Here is a 23,521-nt window from a genome sequence, read left to right as displayed (position 1 = left end):
TGCGGTACGACGAATCTTTAACACCCACGAAAGAGTATATTGTGTTTAAATAAGGCCATGGGCTCTCATCACCAGCTGGTGGTTCCCATGGAACCGTGTCCGACGTAGTTGCAGTCGTTGTGGTCTCCGTCTCCTCCTCCATGTGGCTGCTGCTGATTGCGAGACTTGCTTTGTGTTTAATGGGAGAAGCGAAACAGGTGTATCCTATTGGTGGTGATGAACAAGCCCAGGCAAGTAGGCTACGGATTTGTTCGGTAGCCTACTTGCTACTTGCTAATCAGTAGGTGGGGTCAAAACACTTGCGTTTCTCTCTCTCGCTTTTTTGTAACGAGTAACTAAACCACACATTGAAAATGTATCGGAGTAAAAGTATGCGATTAAGTTCGGAAATATAGTGAAGTAAAAGTGAAAGTTATCAAAAAATTTTCATACTCGAGGAAAGTATGAAGTACTCCAAAATATACTTAAGTAAAGTAGTGAAGTGTTTTTACTTCGTTACTATACAACACTGCTCCAGCATCTCAATTATTAAATCAAAAATGAAAGAGATTACTGGGTTTCAGAAAAACATACTTTATTCATTTGTTGTCAACTAAGGTGACGACAATGTGTCAAAATCAAATGTTAAGGAAACCAAATCAGAGAACCGGTTCACCCACTTGTTACTATGTTCATTCAGGTATGACTGTGCCTAACTTATTTCTGAAACTCCTAAAATTCCTCTCGGGTCATTTGTTTTGAATCCCGGCCTCTATCAAAACATCACGACGTTACAGTTCCGCTTTCAGCTGAACGTGACCTTATCTCTCTTGCACGTAAGGAACGACCCACCTCCACACCTCGCACGCGCTCAGGGAGCTGCAGTTACCTGGCTATAGGTATGCGGAAGTGAGGGGGAGAAACAGCCTAGAGACTTTCCAGGCTGTTTCTCTTTTCCCCGCTGTCGGGATGTGTGTTGGTCATGGAAGGACGTTCATGGAACGGAAACTACGGCTGCTGATGATGCTGGAGAACGGTTTTACCTGCTGAGCTTCAAATTAAATAAGTTACAGGATGTACTTCAAGAATACCGAGGTAAACAGATTCCCATGAGATTCAACCTTTCTTTTTGTTCAACGGCACACACACCCCTGCCTCCTGTCCAAAGAGTGAGCTGTAAGTAACTCATGTTAAAGTAACCGAGGTGATTTACAGTCCGGGTTTTCTGCAACTGTTCTTTAAACTAACTAGGACTTAGTTTGCAGTGTTTAGAAACATCAACCTGTTTAAGTTAGGTGGGTTTTATATTGTTGGATTTAAATAAAGCATGTTTTTAACCAGCCAGAGATCATAAAGTCAATCTGAACATTTTAACAAATATAGAATTTGAGAAAATGTCCTGTTCTCTATGTGTTCATTTCAAGAGGCCCTTGTAATATTACCTGCTTTTAATGTATCGATACTCTTGTCCCAGTAAAGTTAAAAAAGAAATGTTTTCAGATGTTTTTTTGTTTAAAGAGACAAAATTGTGATGTACTTGTGAGATAATTTTTGCTTTTAAAATTATATCACCATCAGCACTCAGTCCTATAATCACAGCATGTTTGATATCTTTCTGAAATTATCTCTTATATGTGTCTTTGCTGAAGACACATAGCTTGTTTATAGTTTATAGTTTTCATTTTTCATTTTTTTTAGCTAAAATTAGTTGCACTCAGATTCTCACTACTTGTTATTGTTTCCTTTTTTCCTAAAGCAGACTGATTTAGTTTTGAATTATCAAAAATTATCAAAAAAGAAAGAAAAGAAAAAGCTTCAATTCTGAGATGTCTGCAGCTGTGACAGAGGCTTCACAATCTGCTCTGGATCAGAGTCACACCCATGTGGAAAGGCCACTCTTACTTATCCAGTATAAAAACGTACATTTTCTGTTGCCATACCGGCTCTACGAACGGTGTGAAGGTGTAGAAACGATGTGACGGTGAACAGGTGGAAAACAAAACCTCTGGTGAAAAGCAGGAGTTAGTCAGCACAGAGGGAAGGTTTCAGACGAGCCTGAACCTGCACCCTGCTGCAGCTCTGTCACACAACCACACAGTCTTGCTGACCCATGGCGACATCTAATTTGTAAGATTCCAGTTAATAATAATAAGTACTTTGCACAGAATGCCTCTACATAAGAAAATAATAAAACCTATATCATGCTCATCCAAAGCATTTTAATAATGCAGATAAGGAAATGTGTAGAGGAAATCAGCACCTTTGAGTATACTGTTTGTAAAATCTGTCTTTATTTTTATTTTTTATATATATAAAATGTTTTTTTAAGAACAGAGATGCACAGCCATAAGAAAAGTGCTTTATAATCACCACTCTTTTGACAGGTTAAATCTTATAAAAATGATGTCAGCATAATGTCATGAGGTCAGAACACTTCTTACTGGGCTCCCCCAGGTCACTTACATGGATCAACCCATTCTTATGTCCTTATAAGAAAATGTGATTCATCCAACCAGAATAACATACAGTAGTTCTCCATGCTGTTGTTTACTTGCATGGTGGAAACCAAGGCAGGGTGTGTTTCCCAACCCCAACCAACTGATGCACATCATCTGCTCTGACATCCTTGTTTAGCTGTTTTAGACCTAGTCCAGACGTAGCCAAATGTCTGAAAAAAACAAAACAAACAAACAATATTTTTATACATTTCAACCACAAGAAAACTCAATTTAATATTACTAGAAACCAGATTTGAGAAAACTTTGTATTTATTGTTTGTGTGTCACTGAGATTTGGGGTCCTGCACATTATAGTTTCTGACAAATAATGCACCAATAAATCCACAGAGTTAAGTGCTTTGGTCTGGGGCACATTGACATATGGCAAGAATTGAACCCTACACCTTTTAATTGCAACATGGCTTTTCTACATACTGAATCACAATTAACCCAATTCCACCATAAACTTTATCAGCCAATATACTGTTATTGTCCATTTGTAAGTTTAGTCTTTTGTAGTTTTTAACATTTGTATGATGTACATGTTTTTCCATAGTTTCACAAAAGGTTCTAAAACCCCCAAACTTGTAATGCGAGTTATGCTCAACTGTAAGAAATGCTGCCATCAATCATGTGGAACTGAAGAGAACTAAATTAATTTAATGGCCTTAATTAAGAAAACTGGGAAAAAGCAGAATTTAAATGTATCTTTTATGTTTTATGATCCATTAATGCAGCACAACAAAGCCAGAATATAGCTCCATTAGCTGTTTTATTGATGAGGTAAAAATTAAAGGCGTTTGTCTCTCTTAAAGGACAAGATGGAGCTACAGGAGAGAGAGGATGATGACCAGAGCGATGAGGCTTTTCTTCCTTCTTTGGTAAGACTCAACTTCAGCAGAACTTTGCCTAAGCTAACAGGCTAACTGTAGATTAGCCTCATGTACAACATGCAAACACAGAAGATAAATGCTCACATAAAAAAACTCTGTGACTGTTCTGAACTGATAAGCCTGTATTACCACACTTATTAACAAAGGTAGCTTAATCTGCTGTCAGCATGCAGGATAACATGGTTATGCTGCTCAGCTCCCATTTGGCTGACAAATTCTGACTGGATCTGATATTGATACTGAGGTGAAACGTTTGTCCTGGCAGCAAACATCATAACACCAGTTTAATGTTCTTCAGCTTGGTTCTAATAAAACCAAAGCAGATTAACTTGGACAGATCCCAAATGACTCAGTGGACGAGTGTGCATGTTTACTAGCAGATAACAATCATCATTTAGATAGGAAGTGTCAAAGTCTTCACCGACTGCTTTTCTAAACCTTGACTTTGATCTGACTTTACTGTTTGATACATGGAAGGCGTTGAGTGTGCTCTGATCTTTGGGTTCATTCATGGTGTTGGCTGAGCAGGTCAGGCCCCAGCAGACAGAACAGCTTCTTCTGCATCAGCTCAGGACCTGAGTCCTATTTTATGTACAGAAATGCACACAATTGGGGAGTAGACTGAAAGTGATGCAGTTTGGAAAGTTTTTCACAAATAAAATTCTAAAAAGTATGGAATCTGCATTGTGTCCCCTTTACTTCAGTACCATTCAATAAAATCTAGTCCAACCAACTTCTTTCAGAAGTCACATAATAAGTAAATTCAGTTGTCAAGTGTGTCATCCCAAAATTAGCCTTGTTAGAAAACATTAGTGAACTACAAAGATCATGAAGAGCAGCATGTACATGAGGATGACTGACAGCGCTAAGACCCTCCTTCTGGCTCTGATTGGTTGTTTCTGACCTATCGGTGTCTATCTTAGGATGGCAAAAGGACCACAGGGAGAAGTCAGAGTAGCTCATTATTTTCAGATTATCTGTATCATATTATACTGTCATTACAAATTTGGAAGCAGTTTTAACAAATATATATATAAAAAAACATTTTTAAGTTGCTTACTCCTGCTTTAATATTCATATGAACTCTGTTCATAATGCATTTTTTTCTATGACTATAATTAAGCATTTTCCTATTTGAACTATTATTGAATATTTCTTTAATTTTTCTCTCTGTACATGCTTTTACACTGTGTTTTTGCTGTTCTCTTTGTCATCAGTGTTTCAAAATGAAGATGTCATGTTTCTCTGTGTTGTATATGGGGGTTGTAATGGTTTGTGTTTGAACAGTTTGTCCACACTACATTTGACTTCTTACTGGTGGCCATCAAGCAGGAGCCTCACACACAGAAGTTCCACAAGCAAGAAGAGTTTCTGGAAGAGCTAAAAAAGAAAAACATTGCAATCACAGTGAGTTTATTATGATACGAACATCAAGATGCTGATCTTGATGCCATGAAGGGAAAAAAATCCACCAATATGCATTTTTATGTTGTCTGGCAGAGCATTGACCATGAAGACAAAATATTTCTGGGCCTGCGTGCTCCCGACGAGATATTTGAGGACTATCAGTACCTGATCAAAGTCTCTGACGCCTGCAGCTGGTGTAAAGATGAGAATTCAATTACCCAGGCTAACAGGTGTGTTCAACACACATTCACACACTTCCACTTTTATACAACACACCTATTTATAAAACTTGTGTTGGTAGTTCTAGGAAACGGCTTTGTCAGCTTTGAGCAAACACCTATGATTATAGTTAAGCATGATATAATTGTCACTAAAAAACTACAAGTCAAAGCAGAAAATGTTTATTTCTTAACTGTTAATTTCCAGTAACAAAGTTACTCAGAATAAATATCTTCAAACTTGATCAAATGCTATGCAAATGTTGGCTATTTAGCATTTTTTTTTACCATATTACTGAAAACTTCACATCTCTGTCATGATTTGCTCTTACAAAGACTGTTCCTCATCATCTGCTGTGTTTGCAAAATAGCTGGAAATAACATTAGATTTCTGTTTTGTCTGCTTATGTCTTTTTTGGCAAATGGTCAATTTATCTCCTGAACCCATCCCAAGACGACTGAAACAGAAAACATGATTTACCTGTTTGCCGAATCTAAATTTGAAAGGGTTCTAAGGAAACAGAAAGAATTGACAAATTCCAGGAATGATGTCTCACATCTGAGAAACGTGAGCAATGCTGTGGGTTGAGTGGAACTTTAATTTGTGCTCTGCTGTGGTTGCCACACAACTCAGAAAAAAAAGTGTCTCTTTTGAAAGCAGCAGATTTTTGAACATGTGGCAAAAAAGAAGTTCTCATATTTCTGTCTAAATCAATTTCTATAAAAAAACCTTTGAAGTTGGGACTCTTGCTTTTTAATAATTTTTTTTCTTTTGACTATTTGATGGTCCAAAATAAGAATCCATTGAAAATGGTCGATAACCAATATTTACAGATCTTATGATAACATGATGGTGGGGCTCATTTTTGGAGGAGAGGAGATGAGATCACATACAGAGTGAAGGTGGAGCGACTGTCTTCCTGGTACATCACCAACAATCTCTGTTTGAAAACCTCCAAGTCAAAGGAACTGATTGTTGACTTTATTCTTTCATGCATAGCGGTCACTTCTGTGGACAGGAATATAGAAGCCATTTTATTGTGTATAGATGGGGTTTTATGTTATAAATGCACACAGACCACTAAAGTGGACACTAGGGGATCATATAATACACTGACAACTACCATCCAACCCACATGCAAGAAAGTTTTTGTTAAATCCAATATGGCAGATAGATGGTAAAGCATGCAGACCAACTCAGGAATATCCACTCCCTCTTTCTACTGTAGAAAACTCTTGCAGGTAAAAAAATATTGTGACATCAAGTAACCCCTAAGGACTAATACTACTGAAGTATTTTAAAAATAACAGCTTTGTAACTGATCACCTGTCCACTAAAGTGGACGTCATTCATCAGTGGCAATATTTTGACAGGTATTGATATCATTACGCTGACTATAGATCTACAATATGTACCACTTTAAGGAAGCATTTTGGCTTGCATTTAAGCAATGTTTAGCACCTAAACATTTAGGCGCTAAATGTTTTTAGCACCTAAAAACATTGACTTATATTTTAGTTCTTAACTTCAAGATTTTGTAAGGAAAAAAGTCAATTATTGCAATTAAGAAGTAAAGTTTTTATACTTTACTGGCCAATGGTAGTAGTAGTGACAGTGGAGTTGAGATGATGAAGAACCTGTGATCACTGTCGTCAATCAAAATGTTGAGAGACATAAAATAACTGAAGAACCAGTTATTGCATTCATGCATTCCAATAAAGAAAAGAAAATGTGGCCTTAACAGAACGGGAATTGAAGACATTTCCCGGAATGAGTATGGAATCATGTCATACCTCAAATACCCAAGGTCAAGAATGTATTGATGATCAGAGCCAGGTCTGATGATCACATGGTACCAAGTGTTTTTTCATTACTTGGCGAATATAAATCCTTTACATTTCAAGGCATCTGTAGCTTGTGCAGAACCCTAATAAATGAGGGTTCCATCCAGACATGCTCAAGAGTGCCAGTGTTACACCATCACAATTAAAACACAGACTGGTGTCTAAGGCAGTGTGCCCAAAGTCGATCCTTGAGGGCAGGCATCCTGCATGTCCTAGTTCTCTGCCTGGTGTTTGTAACTTCCTCCTCAGTTCTTAACATGTCAATGTTCCGATCAGGTCTTCTGCTCAGTCATCATTTAATCCATATGTGTTGAACCAGGTAGAGAACTAGACCATACAGGATGTTGGCCCTCCAGGACCAACTTTGGAAACACTGGTGTAAGGCACTTCATGAGATCAGACTGAGGCTTGGAGAACACTGGTCCTACCTCACTAAAACCAAAAATGTCAATATGCACAATATGCCAACCTGCACAAATAAAAAAAAAAACTAGATACATCTGCATCCAATGTGTTGTTTGCAATCTCTGTCCTTTGGACAATTTCATACAAGATAGACTTGATTTTATAAGTCTAAAAACAAAAAGACTGAACTTTCATCCTGCAGTTCCAGAGTTTCCAAAAAAACAGTGTCACGTTAAAAGATGTTAACTGAAACACTGAGCGGAAAGGCATAAACAAGGGTGTGGTCAGGACTAAGGAAAACACCTTTGCCAACGTATCAACTTTGCTGCTGTATTTAGCGCCTAGCAATCTTTAAAAAGCGACTAGAGAGAAATCTAGTGATTTTTGTTGTTGTTGGAGACTTTTTATGGGGACAACAGGTGAAGCATCAATCTCTCTGTATTAACTGTCCTGTTTGAGAGAGAAAATACTGCTGTGAGCCCCTTCCTACCAAAGCCTTACTGTCGGCCTCACACTCCCATCCTGCACCAAACCGCCTGCCGTCAGAGCAGAGGAGACCCAATCCACTCCGTATTTCTAATGACTCACTCATGTGCAAATCTGAAAAACAGTATTGATGCTCACCACATTTGCAATTCATTTGCAATTCTAACTGCAGTGAGGGAGACTGTTTTGTACCTGAACATGGAGCCGTGATGTAGACATCAACCAAGCTGGACAGCAGTAACCAAGAGGAATTCAACTGTAGTAGCTGCCGTTCAACCCAAAGAGAGCAGCACTAAGACCGTTTCAGGCCAAAATATTACAGAATTGAAAAGATTTTCACGAAAATGTCACAATTTGCACAAAATCATAAACATAGCACACTTACGGACTTACAACATTTATCTGCAAGGAATAGTTGATTTGGGGTTTAGTTACTCCCTAAGCATGTATATTTTTTCTTATGCTTTATGTAATGCTTACATTTCGCTGTATGTTTTACATTTTTTGTTTCTTATTATTATTGCCCGTCTTTCTTATTTGTTTAAAAGACTTTAAATTATCTTGTGTATAAATGGTGTAAAAGTTTCCTTGCTGCTAGTAATGCTCAAAGAACCTGCTTTTGTTAGTACTGAGCTCTTTTCCTTTCTGTGTTGCCCAGAATCCGAATTGTACATTTCATTCTCAATAACACATGCATCAGCACAAAAGGTGAGTGGCTTTAAAAATGGCTATACTTTTTTCCCTCTGTTTTATGTTCATGGATGAATGGATTGAGATGTAGAAGTTTATGCGTATGTGTAATACATTAATAATACAGAGTTTTGTGTACCAACACATTGGAAAGCTTTTCACATTGTTTCACATTGTTAATATTTTCAGAGAACCTGGAGAAGCTGACATTGGAGGGTGTGTTTGAAACTATGTTCTGTCTTCATGAGGTGAGCAAACTTTTGACTAACTGCTTGTTTTCTAATTTGGTTTAGTAAAACTAATGCAAGTATGTGATGAAATGGAGTGACTGCAAACCCTTCAGCTTTCATTCACTTACTATTTTACTCATCCTTCTTTCTTTGAAGTAGTGTTTCTGTAGTGAATAGGACTTTCTTGATGTTTTTAATTTATGTATTTTTACATGTCATGTCTCAGAAAAAGGAGCAGAAGAATCTGCGAGCGAAGTGGGCTCGATGGTCGGCTCTCTTTACACCACAACCATTCGATGAAATCAAGTCAGTTTCTTCCTCTTGTTCACAACTGCCATGTGACTGAAACTATTCAGAACTTTTCATATGTTTTTGTGGCTCATTATTTTGAAACTGTTAACAATATTTATTCCACAGAAAACTGAAAGTTAAGTCTGTCCTTAGGAGGCTCAGTCAGACACTTTCTATTGGGTATTGGATGCTTTAAAAGTCTAAGCTGCAGGTATTACTAAAACAACAGATGATAATAGATAAAAATCTCTAAATTGTAAATTAAATTTTTATTTTATCTAAAAATTACAAAAATCTTTAAAGAGATTCTTTGCATTCTCAAGAGTTCATTAATTCATGTAACATTACATTTTAAATGTTATTGTCTAGAAACATTGAACAGATTTTGTTTTATTTATTTTTTATTTGTATAGGTAAATCTTGCTGAAATTAGGTCTCATGTTCAAGAGCGTCCAGTTATACCCATACATACACATATCAAAGCACACTACAGTCATTAAAACTCATTTAACCAATTAACTGTAAAATACGACTAAAAATAACATCTTTAGTTCAATCAATCTGCATTTTTGCTTTAGAAATGCCATTTAATAGGATCTGTTTGTATTCAGAGGTCTACATCTGTTTTTAGACTAAGTCAAGAATAACTATTGATGACCACATCTGTTTTATTAAACATGCTTGTTACTAACAAGCAAGAAATTACCTTACACTGTAAAACATTTAAGTCACATTTAGTTATATCTACTATGTTCTACTCTTTAAGTCAAATAAATTTAGTGAGTTTTAGAGTTTGAACCTAAATGTGTGAGATTGTATAAGATAAACTTACAGTAGTGAGTTGTGTTAACTTTTTCTTAATTTGGTCCTACTTCCCAAGAGCTGAATAAACTAGAGTTTTTAGGTTAATACTAAAAAAAAAACGAAGAAAGAAAAAGACAATAGCGGGAACTCAGAAGACTGAACTATTGTGAAAACAGTTAATATTTGTATACTCATGGTGTATAACCCCTAATCAGCTTATTAACTCAAAACACCTCTAATGGTTTCCCGAGCCTCTAAATGTGATTAGTTCAAAGTGCCTTGATCATGTTTGCTCTGTTGATGCAGATGTTACTTTGGGGAGAAGGTGGCGCTGTACTACCTGTGGTTGAACTGGTACACCATACTGCTGATTCCAGCTGCTGCTCTAGGTGCAGTCATCTTCCTTTATGGTCTGGCCTTTTTCAACACCAGCCCTCTAATGTAAGTCAGGTATATGCATAGAATTACACTTCTGCTCTAAACTATATACATTTCACAGAGCAGCTTTTGAAGAGTTCCACTTAAAACAAACTTTACCTAAAAAATATTTAATAAATGTTTATTATATTAATGCTTCAATCTTTGTGTGTGTGCTTGTCCAAAGTAAGGAGGTGTGTGACTCTAATGTCACCATGTGTCCTAGCTGTGACAGGGTGTGTGAGCCACGGCAGCTCTCAGAAACATGCACTTATGCTAAGGTGAGCATGACAAATTACTGGTCATCAGTTAAGAAATGGCAGAAATGCCAGCAAAGAAACTAGTACATTTTGGAAGAACTAAATAATAAATTAGTGAATGTGTTCAGACATAACAGTGTCTTGTTTTTTTATGGAAAATCAAAAAAAATAAAAATAAAAAAAAAATATATATATATTTATTTCCTTTATTTAACCAGGTAAACCCCGTTGAGATCTAGATCTCATTTTCAAAAGGGACCTGGACAGAAGTCTGCAATACATAGCAATCTGGTTACAAAATAAAACTAATTAATACATATGCATGCACAAGTGTAAAACAATAGAAAACAATTTAAAAGCAGTGACACTGTTTAATAGAATCTCGTTGTCTGTTTTTAAGAACCGCTCGAAATAAATCCAATGAAATCAATTTTGACATCTTGAGTTCAGACTGGAGCTGATTCCAGGTTGTAGGAGCATCACACTGAATGCTTGCTTCCCCTTTTCAGTTCGAACACGTGGAACATGCAAAAGAAAAATGTTATTAGAGCGTAAAGAATGGGAAATAACTGATCTATGTAAGAGAGAGCTTAAGTATGCTGGAGCCAAGCCGAGTAGAGATTTATAAATCAGGATCAGGATATAGGCAACATATTGGAAAAAGAGTTGCTTGATTTGTCTTAATTTTCATAAATTTTTGTTTTTTGAGATGACTGGTGCATTTCTGCTGGACAGTATCGAAACGAATATGTAACTTCGACCAAAAGGGAAATGTGGAATGAATTGACCTTATAAAGCAATGTGTTTTTTTCCATTTCCTGAAAAGTCAAATTTTTTGAGAACATTTCTGTCCAACAGCAGCTATATGCAAATGGACCATAAAAGGCTAAGAACACTATCCAAACTGTGAAGCATGGAGGCGGCAGCATCATGATGTGTGGATGTTGCGCTGCAGTAGAGATTGAGGAAAGAATGTAATATAACATTCTTTCTATGTCAAGACATTCGCTAGGCAGCTAAGTTTGGATCCTAGTGACCAAACTCCATAACTCCATATTGATTACAATGTACTTTAAGGACTGTAAAGTTGACACTTTGGAGTGACCATCACAGAACCATGACATTTACTACAAAATAAGATGTAAATAAATCACTGAATTTGAAGACAGTAAAAAAGCAATATATCGTTATAATTATATTTTGGAAGTTGAAATAATTTTTATAATCCTAACTGGCCTAACTAACCTGGCCCCCCTCCCATCCCTCCCAAAAGAAGTAATGTAGTTCTAGTTAATGAGGCACAAGAAATAGTTTGTCTTCTGACCCAAACAGGAAGTGCAGAGCAGTGTTGATGTACACTGAAGTTGAACTTAATTTTTCTTACTTGTTCTTAGTTTATCATGATGCTATCCAAACAAATCCAGTTTGAACTTAACTGGTTACATCATTTAATAATGTGGACCTAATCAGAACTGCACATGCAAATGTTAAAGCATACTGGTCAGTTTGTGTTAGAAATAAAAAAAGTCATGTTTGTGTTTTTTTTTCTTCTTCTTCCCTACACAGGTTAGCCATTTGTTTGACAATGAGGGAACTGTTGCATTTGCTATGTTCATGGCAGTCTGGGGTAAGTCTCTGATTTAATCACTCTTGCTGCTTTGCTGGTGTTCTGGGTGATTTTGACACTTTCCTTCTTTGTTTCAGCCACAGCTTTCCTGGAGTTTTGGCAGAGACACAGAGCCAGATATGCCTCAAAATGGAAGGTCTATGACTGGTGTGAAGAAGAGGTACAGCTTTTCTCTTTTCTTCAACATCAGTCCCAACAGTATGATGCCCTTTAGTGTGTTTGTTATTAGTCTTTAGGTAATAATTGATGGGACTTTTCCCTGAGCGATATCTATCTGAATACACCATTCAGATAGAAAAAACCTAAATCATGAACACAACAGAACCGAGATTTGTCCTATTCTATTCTCTTATGTTATTCTGATGATGGTTTTGATAACTATCATAATGGAGATCACTGATTCATCTACTTCAAGCTCTATGTTTCTCCAGTTTAATTCCATCATTTTGGCTGGTGTTTAATACTGGAAACTCATGATGTGTTCTGTTTATGTTTGGAAGTCAGAGTTCCCAAAGTTGAATGTTTCTCGTTAAAAATACTACAAGTTGCTGGTGTAAAATATGTGGTACATTTCTGTTACATAAACCTTTAGATATTGCCCACATAATTCTGTAGAGTATCTGTTAATGACCATGTCCCTTTGTGGTGTTTGAAGGTATAATACGGAGAGAACTAGTTGCAGTTCTCTAACATGCAACTAGAACGCACTCAGCTAAATTATGAAATCATTCACAGATCTGAGCTGTGACTTCAGAGGCAAAATAAATAGTCCTTCATCACAGTTGGGTCAAATTTGGGAATAACTAACCTCAAGATTTTACTGGTCAACTGATATTCTGACAGACCTTTAATACTAAGTTTTCTCTGGACTAATTTACTTATAGATTGATGTATTTCAATGTGCATTCTTATTATTTTATTTATGTATATATTTATTTTATATTTAGTTATATTTAAATCACTTACAATATTACACTTATAAATTTTATATTGCGCATGGTTATATTTGTATTTACCAATATTTAACACTTTGGATGGAGTAGCTGTCAGCATATAAGCAATTTCCCCTTGGAGATCAATAAAGTCTATTCTATTCTATTCTATTCTACAAATCAACTGGCCCCTACGCAATTCCCCTCCTTCTTATCTCCCTTCAGTGCTCCGTCTGGGCTTTCTCCAATTGAGCTTTATTTTTCTGGTAGAATTTCAACTTAGTCAATCAGCACACAGGAGTCAACTGATACTCTGACTGTCCTTAATCTAAGTTGATTTCTAAGAAATTGATTTCCTGCATTGTTTTAGAATTGTAGTTTGCCCGTAGTTTTAGCAATTGCAGTGGCTGAGGTGAACCAAGCCGTTTAGTCCGTTTTTGCCACACTTCCATATATTGAGCAATTAGTTAGAGCAAGAGGAATGTTGAAAACATGTCACTACTGGCAAAGATGTTGTTTGCCTCGGCACGTTACTCTTAGCAGTGGAGGGTGGTCGTTTACAGCCCACGCAATTTCAGATTAGCGTTGTAGCCCAGCTTCCTTCACGGTCGAGCTGGTGCATATGTTGCGGCCAAACATTAGCGATTGGATAAAATCAGATCCAGTCATTTCAAACTTCAACAGAGTCCACGACTGAAGTCCACAACTTCAGGAAGCAATTATTTCTCAATAGCTGAGAGTCCAGACCCTCTGGACGAAGCATATCGTGGAATAAAGGGGCTGCATTTACCAGGCTAAACAAACAACTCTGGTACTTCTCAACCTTGTTCTCAAGTCATGTGAAAAATGATTAGCATACTACAGAACCTGTTTTTACAGTGGAAGTCTCTTTTTGTGTTGAATCAAACCAAAATCTTCTATGAAATTTCAAGTGTGTTTCTTTTTGTCTGTGTATCAACAGGAAGAACTGATCATGGAAATAGTCAATGACATAAACTGTGAGGTCAAAGAGTTCAAACACTCATACTTTCAAAGCACTCTGGTTCTCATCTTATTTACAGCCATGGTAAGACACACCCCCACACACACGCCCACACACACACACACAGACACACCCCCCCACACGCCCACACACACGCATGTTTCTCTATCTATAGATGCATCTTTTCTATAGACTAACTCTAAAATAAACTCAATCCACACTTTAGTCCTAAACTTAACTCCTACCACAAAAACAGTACTTCTCATCTCCAGGCTGCGGTCCCCACAGAGAGCAGTGGGTTCCCACAACGTAATATGTGTTAGGAAAATGGTCTTTACAATGTGTCAATGTATAACCTGGACTGATGACAACACTGCCATGGTGCAGTGTTGTCACAGAGCACTGAAACTCAAAGCATCTGTCATGTGATTCTGGTGTAGGAGGCGTTGGTGTCAGAAATGTGTCTAAAGGTTGAAACGTCAGTGGGAGGAAATTGACACAGAACAGTGACAGCTCAGTTTCACAGCTACTGTTCATGTTTGCTGCTCATTCAAGGCATCACTAACAACTGTTTTACAGCAAGTTAAAAATAATTTAAATATTTTCTCCTTTGGGAATCAAATAAAAAGCAAGTGATTGCTTAGTTTCAAATTAAATTACTGGCTTTCCAAATTCATTAAAAAATATACATTTATATAAAATATTTTGGAAAAGGCTAGATTCTTTGCTTGCTGTTTTTCACCTCCTTTCTGGTGAGCTCTATTTTATAACTTTATTTGCTTTTTAACTCTAAATAGCTCATTTCTTTTATCTTATGGTTAATGAAGGGTTTTCTTGACAGCCAAGATGTTTCTGGCCAATAAAAACTTTTTCAACTCCTGGAGCAACACATTAGTCAGAATTCAAAGTTTTTCCCAGGAACCAGTCCTGGTTGTTCTGGAATTCTTGGGGTGGAGCTTTATTATAGTTGCACAAATGTTCACTTCTGTGGCCTCAGAAAGTGAAAACTGCAGAACCAAACAGAGCAGTGGTTGAGATCAACAATTTGAAATCAAATTTTGTTTATTCCATTTATGTTCCAAAGCATAAATCAAAATAAGTGTACAGCTAGCTGTTTAAACTTGACATGTTAATGTCGCAGGTTTCTGTTTTTGTTCTAACTGAAGACGGTAAATTCCTTTAAAGCCAGTCATTACATGTGACTATTGGGTTTGAAGGTTTCATTTCAGTTCTGGTCACCTTTTTTGTGTGGCTCCACCTGCCTCAACAAACAGCACTTCACAAGACAGATAGATCTATAGATATTCAGAAAAAGGAATTTAAGTTAGTACAGTAAAATTAAGCAGTAAAGCTTTCTTTACTATACCAATTGAGATAGTGATACTTATTCTGATAACAGCAATAACTCCTCAATAAAACAAAATATCTCAAACATGCCCAGTATAATTTTAGCGTTGAATTATTTATCTAAACATTACTTTGTAAACTGAATTCAAACTCAATTGGTTTGAAAATTTGTATTTGGAAACATTCATCAATGAACTCCAACCCCACTTATCCACAACCCAACCAAAACATTCACAGCAATCAGTTAATAATGAAATGAGTTAGAGCAATATTTAATTTCCCTTTGGGATCAATAAAGTATTTTTGAATTGAATTTCTTTGAATTTTGAATTAGTTGTTACATCATAGTCATTAATACTACAACATTTGCTGAAAGCATATTAAGATTGAAGAAAAGGACAGTAATAAATAAACCATGAACAAAGTTTGTCTGAGAAAACAGGATTTGACATGACGGAGTTGATTTGATGATCTGCCTGTCGAAAGAAAGAGAGAGAAAGAGAGAAAGAGAGAGCGCGCTCCTGTAGCAGCAACATGTGGACAATAATCTGACACACACGCTGGTCTAGATTTTGTGATTGATGATTACATCCTAAACATTCATGTTTGGAGAAAGATTGTTTTGGAGACAACCATGTACCACTGAGAGTTTTAAAATCCTTCATGCTGGGTACAGAAGTGAATGAATAAATGAAAAACCACAAAGATTAGAGTTCTTGAAAAAGGATACTGTGAGAAAAGCTTTCATTTAAATCAAATATGCCTGTTTAACTCATCCTTACTCATCTCTAACTTGCAGTTCTTTGTAATAAAAATCGTTTTTTTTGGGAGAAGTCATTAATGATGTGCATGAATAATGCTTATACTGATGAATCATTTATATTTTTTGATTACCTTATTTTCATTCATTATCAACACTCAAAGAGCAGTTTTGAGAGATACAGTGTTATACCTGTTTGAAGGGAAAAGGCTACATGTGTTTGTGATTCCATTAATTGTTTGTGTGTGTGTGTGTTGCAGCTGATGGTGATCATCGGTATTACCCACGCTCTTGTGGTGTTTCGAGTGATGACTGCCTCCTGGTTTTCGAGAAGCGAGTCAGATTTTCTAGAAGAAAAAGCCAGCATGTTAGCTATGCTGCTGGGAGCAGTGCTGCACTATTTCACCATTCAGATCATGAACCGGGTATGTTTATTCAGATTCTGATTTTAAAAGTAACACATCATGTCCTTACTGAAAAACATGCAGGAATAGATAAAAAACAGACTTTGATCAGTCTGGATAGGGTTACAAAGTCACTTCAAATGCTTTTTGATTCAATTAAAACACAGTAAAAAAGCCTTTATTAACAAATAGATGACGAAAGGTCAGAGGTGAACCTTTTGCTTGAGTGGCCAGCCTCTCATAATTCTATAAAATTAACCAGAACTGGACTCACCAGGAGGTCACAGAAAACCCCAGAACAACAACTAAAGCGCTGCTGGCCTCACCTGCCTCAACTTCGGTCAGTGTTCATGACTCAGCAATAAGAAATGGACAAGAAAAAATTCGATTCAATTTAGTTTATTTATATAGTACGGCGCCCTCTAGGAGACATGAAGAACATGTTTTCTTTTGTGTTACCTCGCAATACGTTTTGCGTTCCCTCGCAATATACCTACTGTAATATTTGTTGGTCTAGTTTGTGTACAGTCACAAATGTCATTTAAAAATTTGTAATATATACACATTTAAAGAGTCTTGGTGAAAAGGTGTGTATTATTAACTGTTTGGTGCAAAATATTGATTGAAAATGTATTTATTCACTGCATGTTTATGTCTGTTTGTGTGCGGCTGAGATGGAACTGTACATGAAAACGACCCTTTAAGCCACTCAGAGTATACCAACACAAAAGAGATGCAAAAAATGACTTATTACCTTGCCAACTCAAAAATAAGTCATATAGATTGGATGTATTTCCTATTTCTTTCCTTCTTATGGAAAGTTTCCATTTATATCTTAGGTTTGTGGTGCATTTCTATCCTAAAGAAAAAGATGTAAGACTTCAGATATTTCACAACGAGATATTAACATGTGAAAAAACCTTTTGAAGATATATGCTTATATAATAGCAGAAAGTTTTGTGAGGTAACGCAAAAGAAAAAAAATCCTCCATGTCCCACCGGGGTTCCGTTATATAGCACCAGTTCACAACAGAAGTTGTTTCAAGGTACTTTACCAAAAAAGAAAAAAAACAAAAAGCGATTTTAAGATTGGTAATTATTTATGTTTTTCTCCTGTGTCTGACTTGCTTCTGGAGTAACATACAGAGCCTGAGGCAAGTTAATGTTATCAAATCTTGAGAAAAGCTTTTCAGCCTTCTAACACTGCCATCTTGTGACTAAAATATGCAACTTCACACAACAATGAATTGCATAAACAAAAAAGCACAAATAATATAAAATTACTCTAAATTGTAGTGCAGCGTACACATGTAAGGCCCCTTTTAGTGTCTTTTAGCATTAATTCCCCACTCACTTTTAATAAAATGAGTGGGGAAATAACCTTCAATATTTCCTACTGAGTTATATACACTCACAGACCACTTTATTATTACACCTTGCTAGTACCGGGTTGGACCCCTTTTACGTTCAGAACTGCCTTAATCCTTTGTGGCATAGATTCAACAAGGTACAGGAAACATTCCTCAGATTCTGGTCCATATGGACATGATAGCATCAAGCAGTTGGTGCAGACTTGTCGGCTGCACATCCAGGATGGGAATCTCCCATTCCACCACAACCCAAAGGTGCTCTGTTGGATTGAGATCTGGTGACTGTGGAGGCCATTCAAGTTCAGTGAACTTATTGTCGTGTTCAAGAAACCAGTCTGAGATGATTCGTGCTGTACGACATGGTGGGTAGGCTGTGGCGCAAGCTGCAGCATTGACACGTTGCTCAGTTGGTACTAATAGACCCAAAATGTGCCAGGAAAATATCTCCCACACCACTGAACCACCACCATCACCATCCTGAGCCATTGATACAAGGCAGGATGGATCCATGTTTACATGTTGTTGACGCCCAATTCTGATCCTACCATCCGAATGTTGCAGCAAAAATCAAGACTCATCAAACTAGGCAACGTTTTTCCAATGTTCTATTGTCCCATTTTGAAGAGCCTGTGTTAATTGTAGCCTCAGTTTCCTGTCCTTAGCTGACAAGAATGGCACCTGGCTTGGTCTTCTGCTGCTGTAGCTCATTGGCCTCAAGGTTTGATGTGTTGTGCATTCAGAGATGCTCTTCTGCATACCACTTAGGTTATTTGAGTTACTGTTGCCGTTCTATCAGATCGAACCAGTCTGGCCATTCTCCTCTGACCTCTGGCATCAACAAGGCATTTGCGCCCACGGAACTGCTGCTCACTAGTATTTTCTCTTTTTCAGGCCGTTCTTTTTAATCCCTACAGATTGTTGTGCGTGAAAATCTCAGTAGAGCAGCAGTTTCTGAACTACTCAGACCAGCCCGTCTGGCACCAACAACCACACCACGTTCAAAGTCACTTCAATCTCCTTTCTTCTCCATTCTGGTGCTCGGTTTGAACTGCAGCAGATCTTGGCCATGTCTACATCCCTAAAAGCATTGATCTGCAGCCATCTGATTGGCTGATTCAACATTTGTGTTAATGAGCAGTTGGACAGGTGTATTTAAAAAAGTGGCTGGTGAATGTATATGTTTCATGGTTAGCTGAGATGCTTTAAACTTAATATCAATAAAACCAGAAAAAGAAATCCCTGAAACTACAATGCTTCCATTGTTTTTATCTTTCTAAAATTGACAGGAGGCAACAAGCATGAAAGTCTGTTAATAAATGTACAAAACAGGAGTACATTTGTTTTAAAAGCTTAAAAAAATCATTTATTTGTTCTTGTGCGTTGTCCTGATCATACTCAACAAAAGTATTATTCTACCATCTCTCATGTTAATCGTGTAATTTTGTGTGCAGGTGAACAGATGGGTGTCCCTAAAACTATGCGATCTAGGTGAGAGCATATGAGTCCTGGTCAGGATGGAGCATTTCTTTCATTGAGTTTTAAACCAGATCGTCTGTTTCTGAATGCTTTCTTCTGTCTGCATTACTCAGAGAAGCTGAACTCACTTGCTGCCAAAGAGAGAAGCTTCACAGTTAAAATGTTTACCTTTCAGTTCTTCACCCTCTTCTCCTCTCTCTTCTATGTGGCTTTTTTCCTGGGCAGGTATGTAAAAGCTGGAATACCATGCAAGTTCAAAACACAACACATAGCTTTGTACTCCCCTTGTAGTTTCTCTTTACATGCTTTAGAACACTGCAAATATTTTTATAATTATTTCTTGACTGTATGACTTGATTCTGATCAAAACACAGTGATATGTTTTGAATAAACCAAATGGTTCCAGTTTACCAACAAGTGGGTATAATAAAAGTTTTCTTGCTTTGTGTCAGGATAAACGGCCATCCTACAAACTATGTGCGTCTAGCTGGGTTTAGACTGGAAGAGGTGAGATCACTTCATGGTTTCTGTAGAGCTGTCATACTGCAACAACACGGTAAAGAGTAAACCCTGATGTGTTGTTTGTCTTGCAGTGCCATCCGAGTGGTTGTTTAACAGACCTCTTTATCCAAATGGCAGTGATCATGCTGCTCAAACAGACTCTCAACAACGTCTTGGAGCTCCTTGTGCCGTAAGTGGGACGTTTTGTTTTGACTTTGCACGTTGCATTCAGGTGACCTACAGGAACCAATAGTGGATCTAATTCTCTTGCAGCTGGGCCATGAGCTTTCTGAGGAAAAAAACTGCAAGGCGGCTGAAGAGACAGTGTGGCAAATGCTACAGGAAGTTTTGTCGTAATAAACAGGGTCTTGTTGACGCATGTGATATTTGCAAAAAACGAGACTGGCTGAGAAACTATCACCTGGGTAACACGGACGCCTTCAGCCTGTTTAATGAGTTCCTGGAAATGGGTAGGTTTATGTCACTGTAACTACAAATAAAAATGAAAATGAGGGGAGAAAGAATCACGAGGGGGTTTTTCACTTATTTCTCTCATGCTGCAGTTTAATGCAGTTAGAAATTAGCTTAACATTAAATGCTGCTCAATGTCACACATGGAATAAACTAAATAAACCACATTTGACGTGGCGTGGTTTTTGTTTTCAGCTTTTAGAACTGGAGGTTGCTGTTTTGTTTGCATGTTGCCCACTGCTCTCTGTGCTCCTCAGTGATCCAGTTCAGCTTCACCACCACATTTGTGGCTGCATTCCCTCTGGCGCCCCTTCTGGCCCTTCTGAATAACATCATTGAGATTCGCCTGGATGCCATCAAAATGGTCCGCTATGAGCGGCGCCTTATTCCCAGGAAGACCAGTGACATTGGTAAGTCATGGAAAACAAGCATTTCATGGTCTTTTATGTTGCTTTAAACTCAGACAGCCTATCTTTAGAAAAGAGCCCCAAAAAGAGCACTTTCTGCCACTTAGTGCAATAGATACAACACAGAAACAGGAGTTTATATGTAACTGTTGCGTTTGCGGATTATTTTTCTGTCTGCAGGAATATGGACGAAAGTGTTGGAAGTTGTTGGTGTATTTGCTGTGATCGTTAATGCCTTGGTCATTGGCATCTCATCTGACTTTATTCCTCGTCTGGTTTACCATTACCATTACGGCCCATGTGCCAAAGGCATCGACTCGACGCAGTCAGTCATGTCTCCAGCTTAAAGCTCTGGCATCATGTTAGTGCTGGGTTATGTTCTGTCCTCATGGTGTTTTTCTTTTTTGCAGCTGTATGCAAGGCTACATTAATGACACTCTGTCTGTAGCTTTCATGAAGACCAACATCAAAGATGAATATATGCTGAAAACAAACGATTATGCTAACGTCACTCAGTGCAGGTGAGAGAACTAAATGACTGGTTTGTGTTCACACATAGTGTTCCTTCATAGATGGGTCAACCAGGTCCAACTGTTGTTTACAGTTACAGAGACTACAGGAATCAAGACTACTCTCTGACCTCTCAGTTTTGGCTTGTCCTGGCTATACGCTTTGCGTTCATCATTCTCTTTGAGGTTTGGTATATTGCAAACATTTTTTCAAATTAAAACTAGTAAAAGAACTGAATTTGATTGTCTTACCTCATTTTATCTTGCATGTGTTTTCTACCCGCAGCACGTAGTGGTGGTCTGCAAGTTTATCGCAGCCTGGTTCGTCCCAGAAAAACCTGTCAAGGTTAAGAATAGTCGCTTGAATGATAAAATGGATCGATTCAAGAGTGAATTACGGTGAGTCAAATGGAATAAACATAAGTCATCTTAAAAGGAAAAACTCACTAAAACGCGTTTTGAACTCACCCTCTTGTGAAAAGTCCATGTTGTTGTTAATGTAGTTTTTTCCGCTCCAACATTATAACACACATTGTTTGAGTTTGGTGTGGTTGACTAGAGTTCAGTGAAGTCGGATTACATGACGCCACTCTAGCCTGTGTTGTACCTTTGCAATCAAAATGTGATGTAATTCACTTCTACCTGCTGGCTCCAGTTCAGTGTATTGCTGTGATGTCAATTCATAATTAATATGTTCTCAAGACACATTACCAGACAAGTACTACTGTTATAATACAGACACCAGTGTTTCCCTTCTGTTATCAAATTCATTTTATTAGCCAATCTAAATAACGGCAGTTCACATCGTGAGCTGTTTCCATTTCTACTTTCGGTTCTCTCTTAAGCTAGGTTTATAGATAATGAATTGAGGCATGAGGATGCGCCTGGTCAATGTGTGTTATGCTGCCTGGTCGTCCACCGCAGAGTTTCTGCAGGGATCTCTGGCGCCACCTTTCACTCAAACTGGATGAATTGGAAGGTGCTCTTGCAGAGCAGGTTTGCCTGTAAAAGCATTTATATGATTCCTTTATGAGAGCGTATTTTCACAAAATACTGCACCAACCTACATATCGAGAATAAAAGCCAGACCTCTTCTATCAAAAGCCTCTAGTGCCACAAATCACCATTTTTACCATGTGTCTGGTTAAAAAGTCACGCAAAATACGCTGGTTTATGGCTTAGGGCGCTGTAAAATATGACCAAATCCTGTCAACACCATGCTTCTGTAGACTACCTTCTGAACGTCAAAAATAACATTTATTCAGGTCATTGAATTCAAGTTTTTATGAGTGATGGCATTTGATGAGTGGTGGCGTTCAATGGCCTGAATAAAAGCCATAATGTTTGCGGCTTACATCATCCGGAGAGATCTACCCCAAATCCAAAGGGAACTGGGAGACAGCTGTCTGTGGGTTGGAGGTCAGTCTCTGCTTCGAGCAAAGATTTTCAGGTATCGAGGTTCTAGTTTATGAGTGATGATGGGATGGGTGGGGTTTCTGTATGCGCTGCTCCAGTTTGTTTGGTTCAGAACGAACACAAACATTAAGCCAAAGCTGAAAAGTTTCACACGCAAAAACTTTTAAAAATAGGAAAATGTAATTATTTATACCTTGACTATAATATGCTTGTAACACAGTGTCTCCTATCAGCAAAAATCTAAAGCTGCAGACTTGATAAAATTCATTTGCCATGACTATTCCTTCTTATTTGTGGTATCTGTGTTGTTTTTAAGTGAATCGAGTTTTTGTTTTAAATAAAGAAAAAAACTAATTAATACAAAATTTCACATGCATGAAAGCAATTCATCCAGTTTTAAATTTTATTCTGTATGTTTTTTTCTGCTTTCTTTTCAGAGACAGGAAACTTGAACGTCCCAAATCAACTGAAGTGTGACCTTACCTGACCTCTGATCTGCTTCCATTGAAAGGTGCTGAAATGGAAAAAAATGAATCTATGCTCTTTAATAATCTGTGCCTGCTGTTGTAACTCAAAATAATGTGAGATATTTGTTCAAGAATATTGTTGCAACAGGTTTGGTTTTATTTTGAAATGTAACTAAATGTGTTATTGAATGTCAGTCATTTACTGCTGAGTGATGCACTGTGAAACATTTAGCTTGTTCATTCCTAAACTAGTTTCATTGTTGCACTTATTGTAGGAAAAAGCAGATAAAACCTTACTGTGTAAGATAGATGTGCAGTGAACCAAACTGCTGCATATTTTCATTTCAAGGTTTCTGTCTAAACAAGCAAGTAAATAAAACAGTCAAGAAGGTAAATGTAGGAGTCATCTCTTCTTTGGTCTGTGTCCAG

General features: G+C 37.5%; 1 protein-coding gene across 2 annotated transcripts; it reads left to right on the top strand.

Annotated features, from left to right (window-relative positions):
* Window positions 1-878: 878 nt before the first annotated feature.
* LOC116718472 (anoctamin-9-like) lies at window positions 879-23,487 on the top strand. 2 transcript variants are annotated; one of them, XM_032560453.1, is made up of 24 exons: window positions 879-1,074; window positions 3,293-3,358; window positions 4,658-4,777; window positions 4,871-5,007; window positions 8,390-8,439; window positions 8,611-8,669; window positions 8,878-8,957; window positions 10,053-10,187; window positions 10,351-10,444; window positions 11,990-12,050; window positions 12,128-12,210; window positions 13,944-14,048; window positions 16,332-16,496; window positions 19,297-19,333; window positions 19,435-19,546; window positions 19,774-19,828; window positions 19,915-20,012; window positions 20,096-20,292; window positions 20,551-20,703; window positions 20,881-21,025; window positions 21,111-21,221; window positions 21,305-21,395; window positions 21,496-21,608; window positions 23,063-23,487. In XM_032560453.1, the coding sequence occupies exons 1-24, from the start codon at window positions 1,054-1,056 to the stop codon at window positions 23,100-23,102; spliced, it is 2,328 nt and encodes a 775-aa protein (XP_032416344.1). In that variant the 5' UTR covers window positions 879-1,053; the 3' UTR covers window positions 23,103-23,487. The 2 variants fall into 2 exon arrangements, with proteins under 2 accessions (XP_032416344.1, XP_032416345.1); XM_032560454.1 differs by having other exon boundaries at window positions 879-1,155.
* Window positions 23,488-23,521: the final 34 nt, after the last annotated feature.

This window comes from Xiphophorus hellerii, chromosome 4, assembly GCF_003331165.1.
Source record: "Xiphophorus hellerii strain 12219 chromosome 4, Xiphophorus_hellerii-4.1, whole genome shotgun sequence".
In the NCBI taxonomy this organism is placed as follows: Eukaryota; Metazoa; Chordata; class Actinopteri; order Cyprinodontiformes; family Poeciliidae; genus Xiphophorus; species Xiphophorus hellerii.
Note: the sequence above shows the minus strand (reverse complement) of the source record. Positions and strands in the feature narration are given on the sequence as shown.

Bases quoted from the DNA above. Each gene is read 5' to 3' on its own strand.
- LOC116718472 (XM_032560453.1), top strand. From the start codon at position 1,054: ATGTACTTCAAGAATACCGAG. The intron at 10,445-11,989 runs GTGAGCATGACA...TTCCCTACACAG, and splicing joins AAACATGCACTTATGCTAAG to GTTAGCCATTTGTTTGACAA. The intron at 20,293-20,550 runs GTAGGTTTATGT...TGTGCTCCTCAG, and splicing joins TAATGAGTTCCTGGAAATGG to TGATCCAGTTCAGCTTCACC.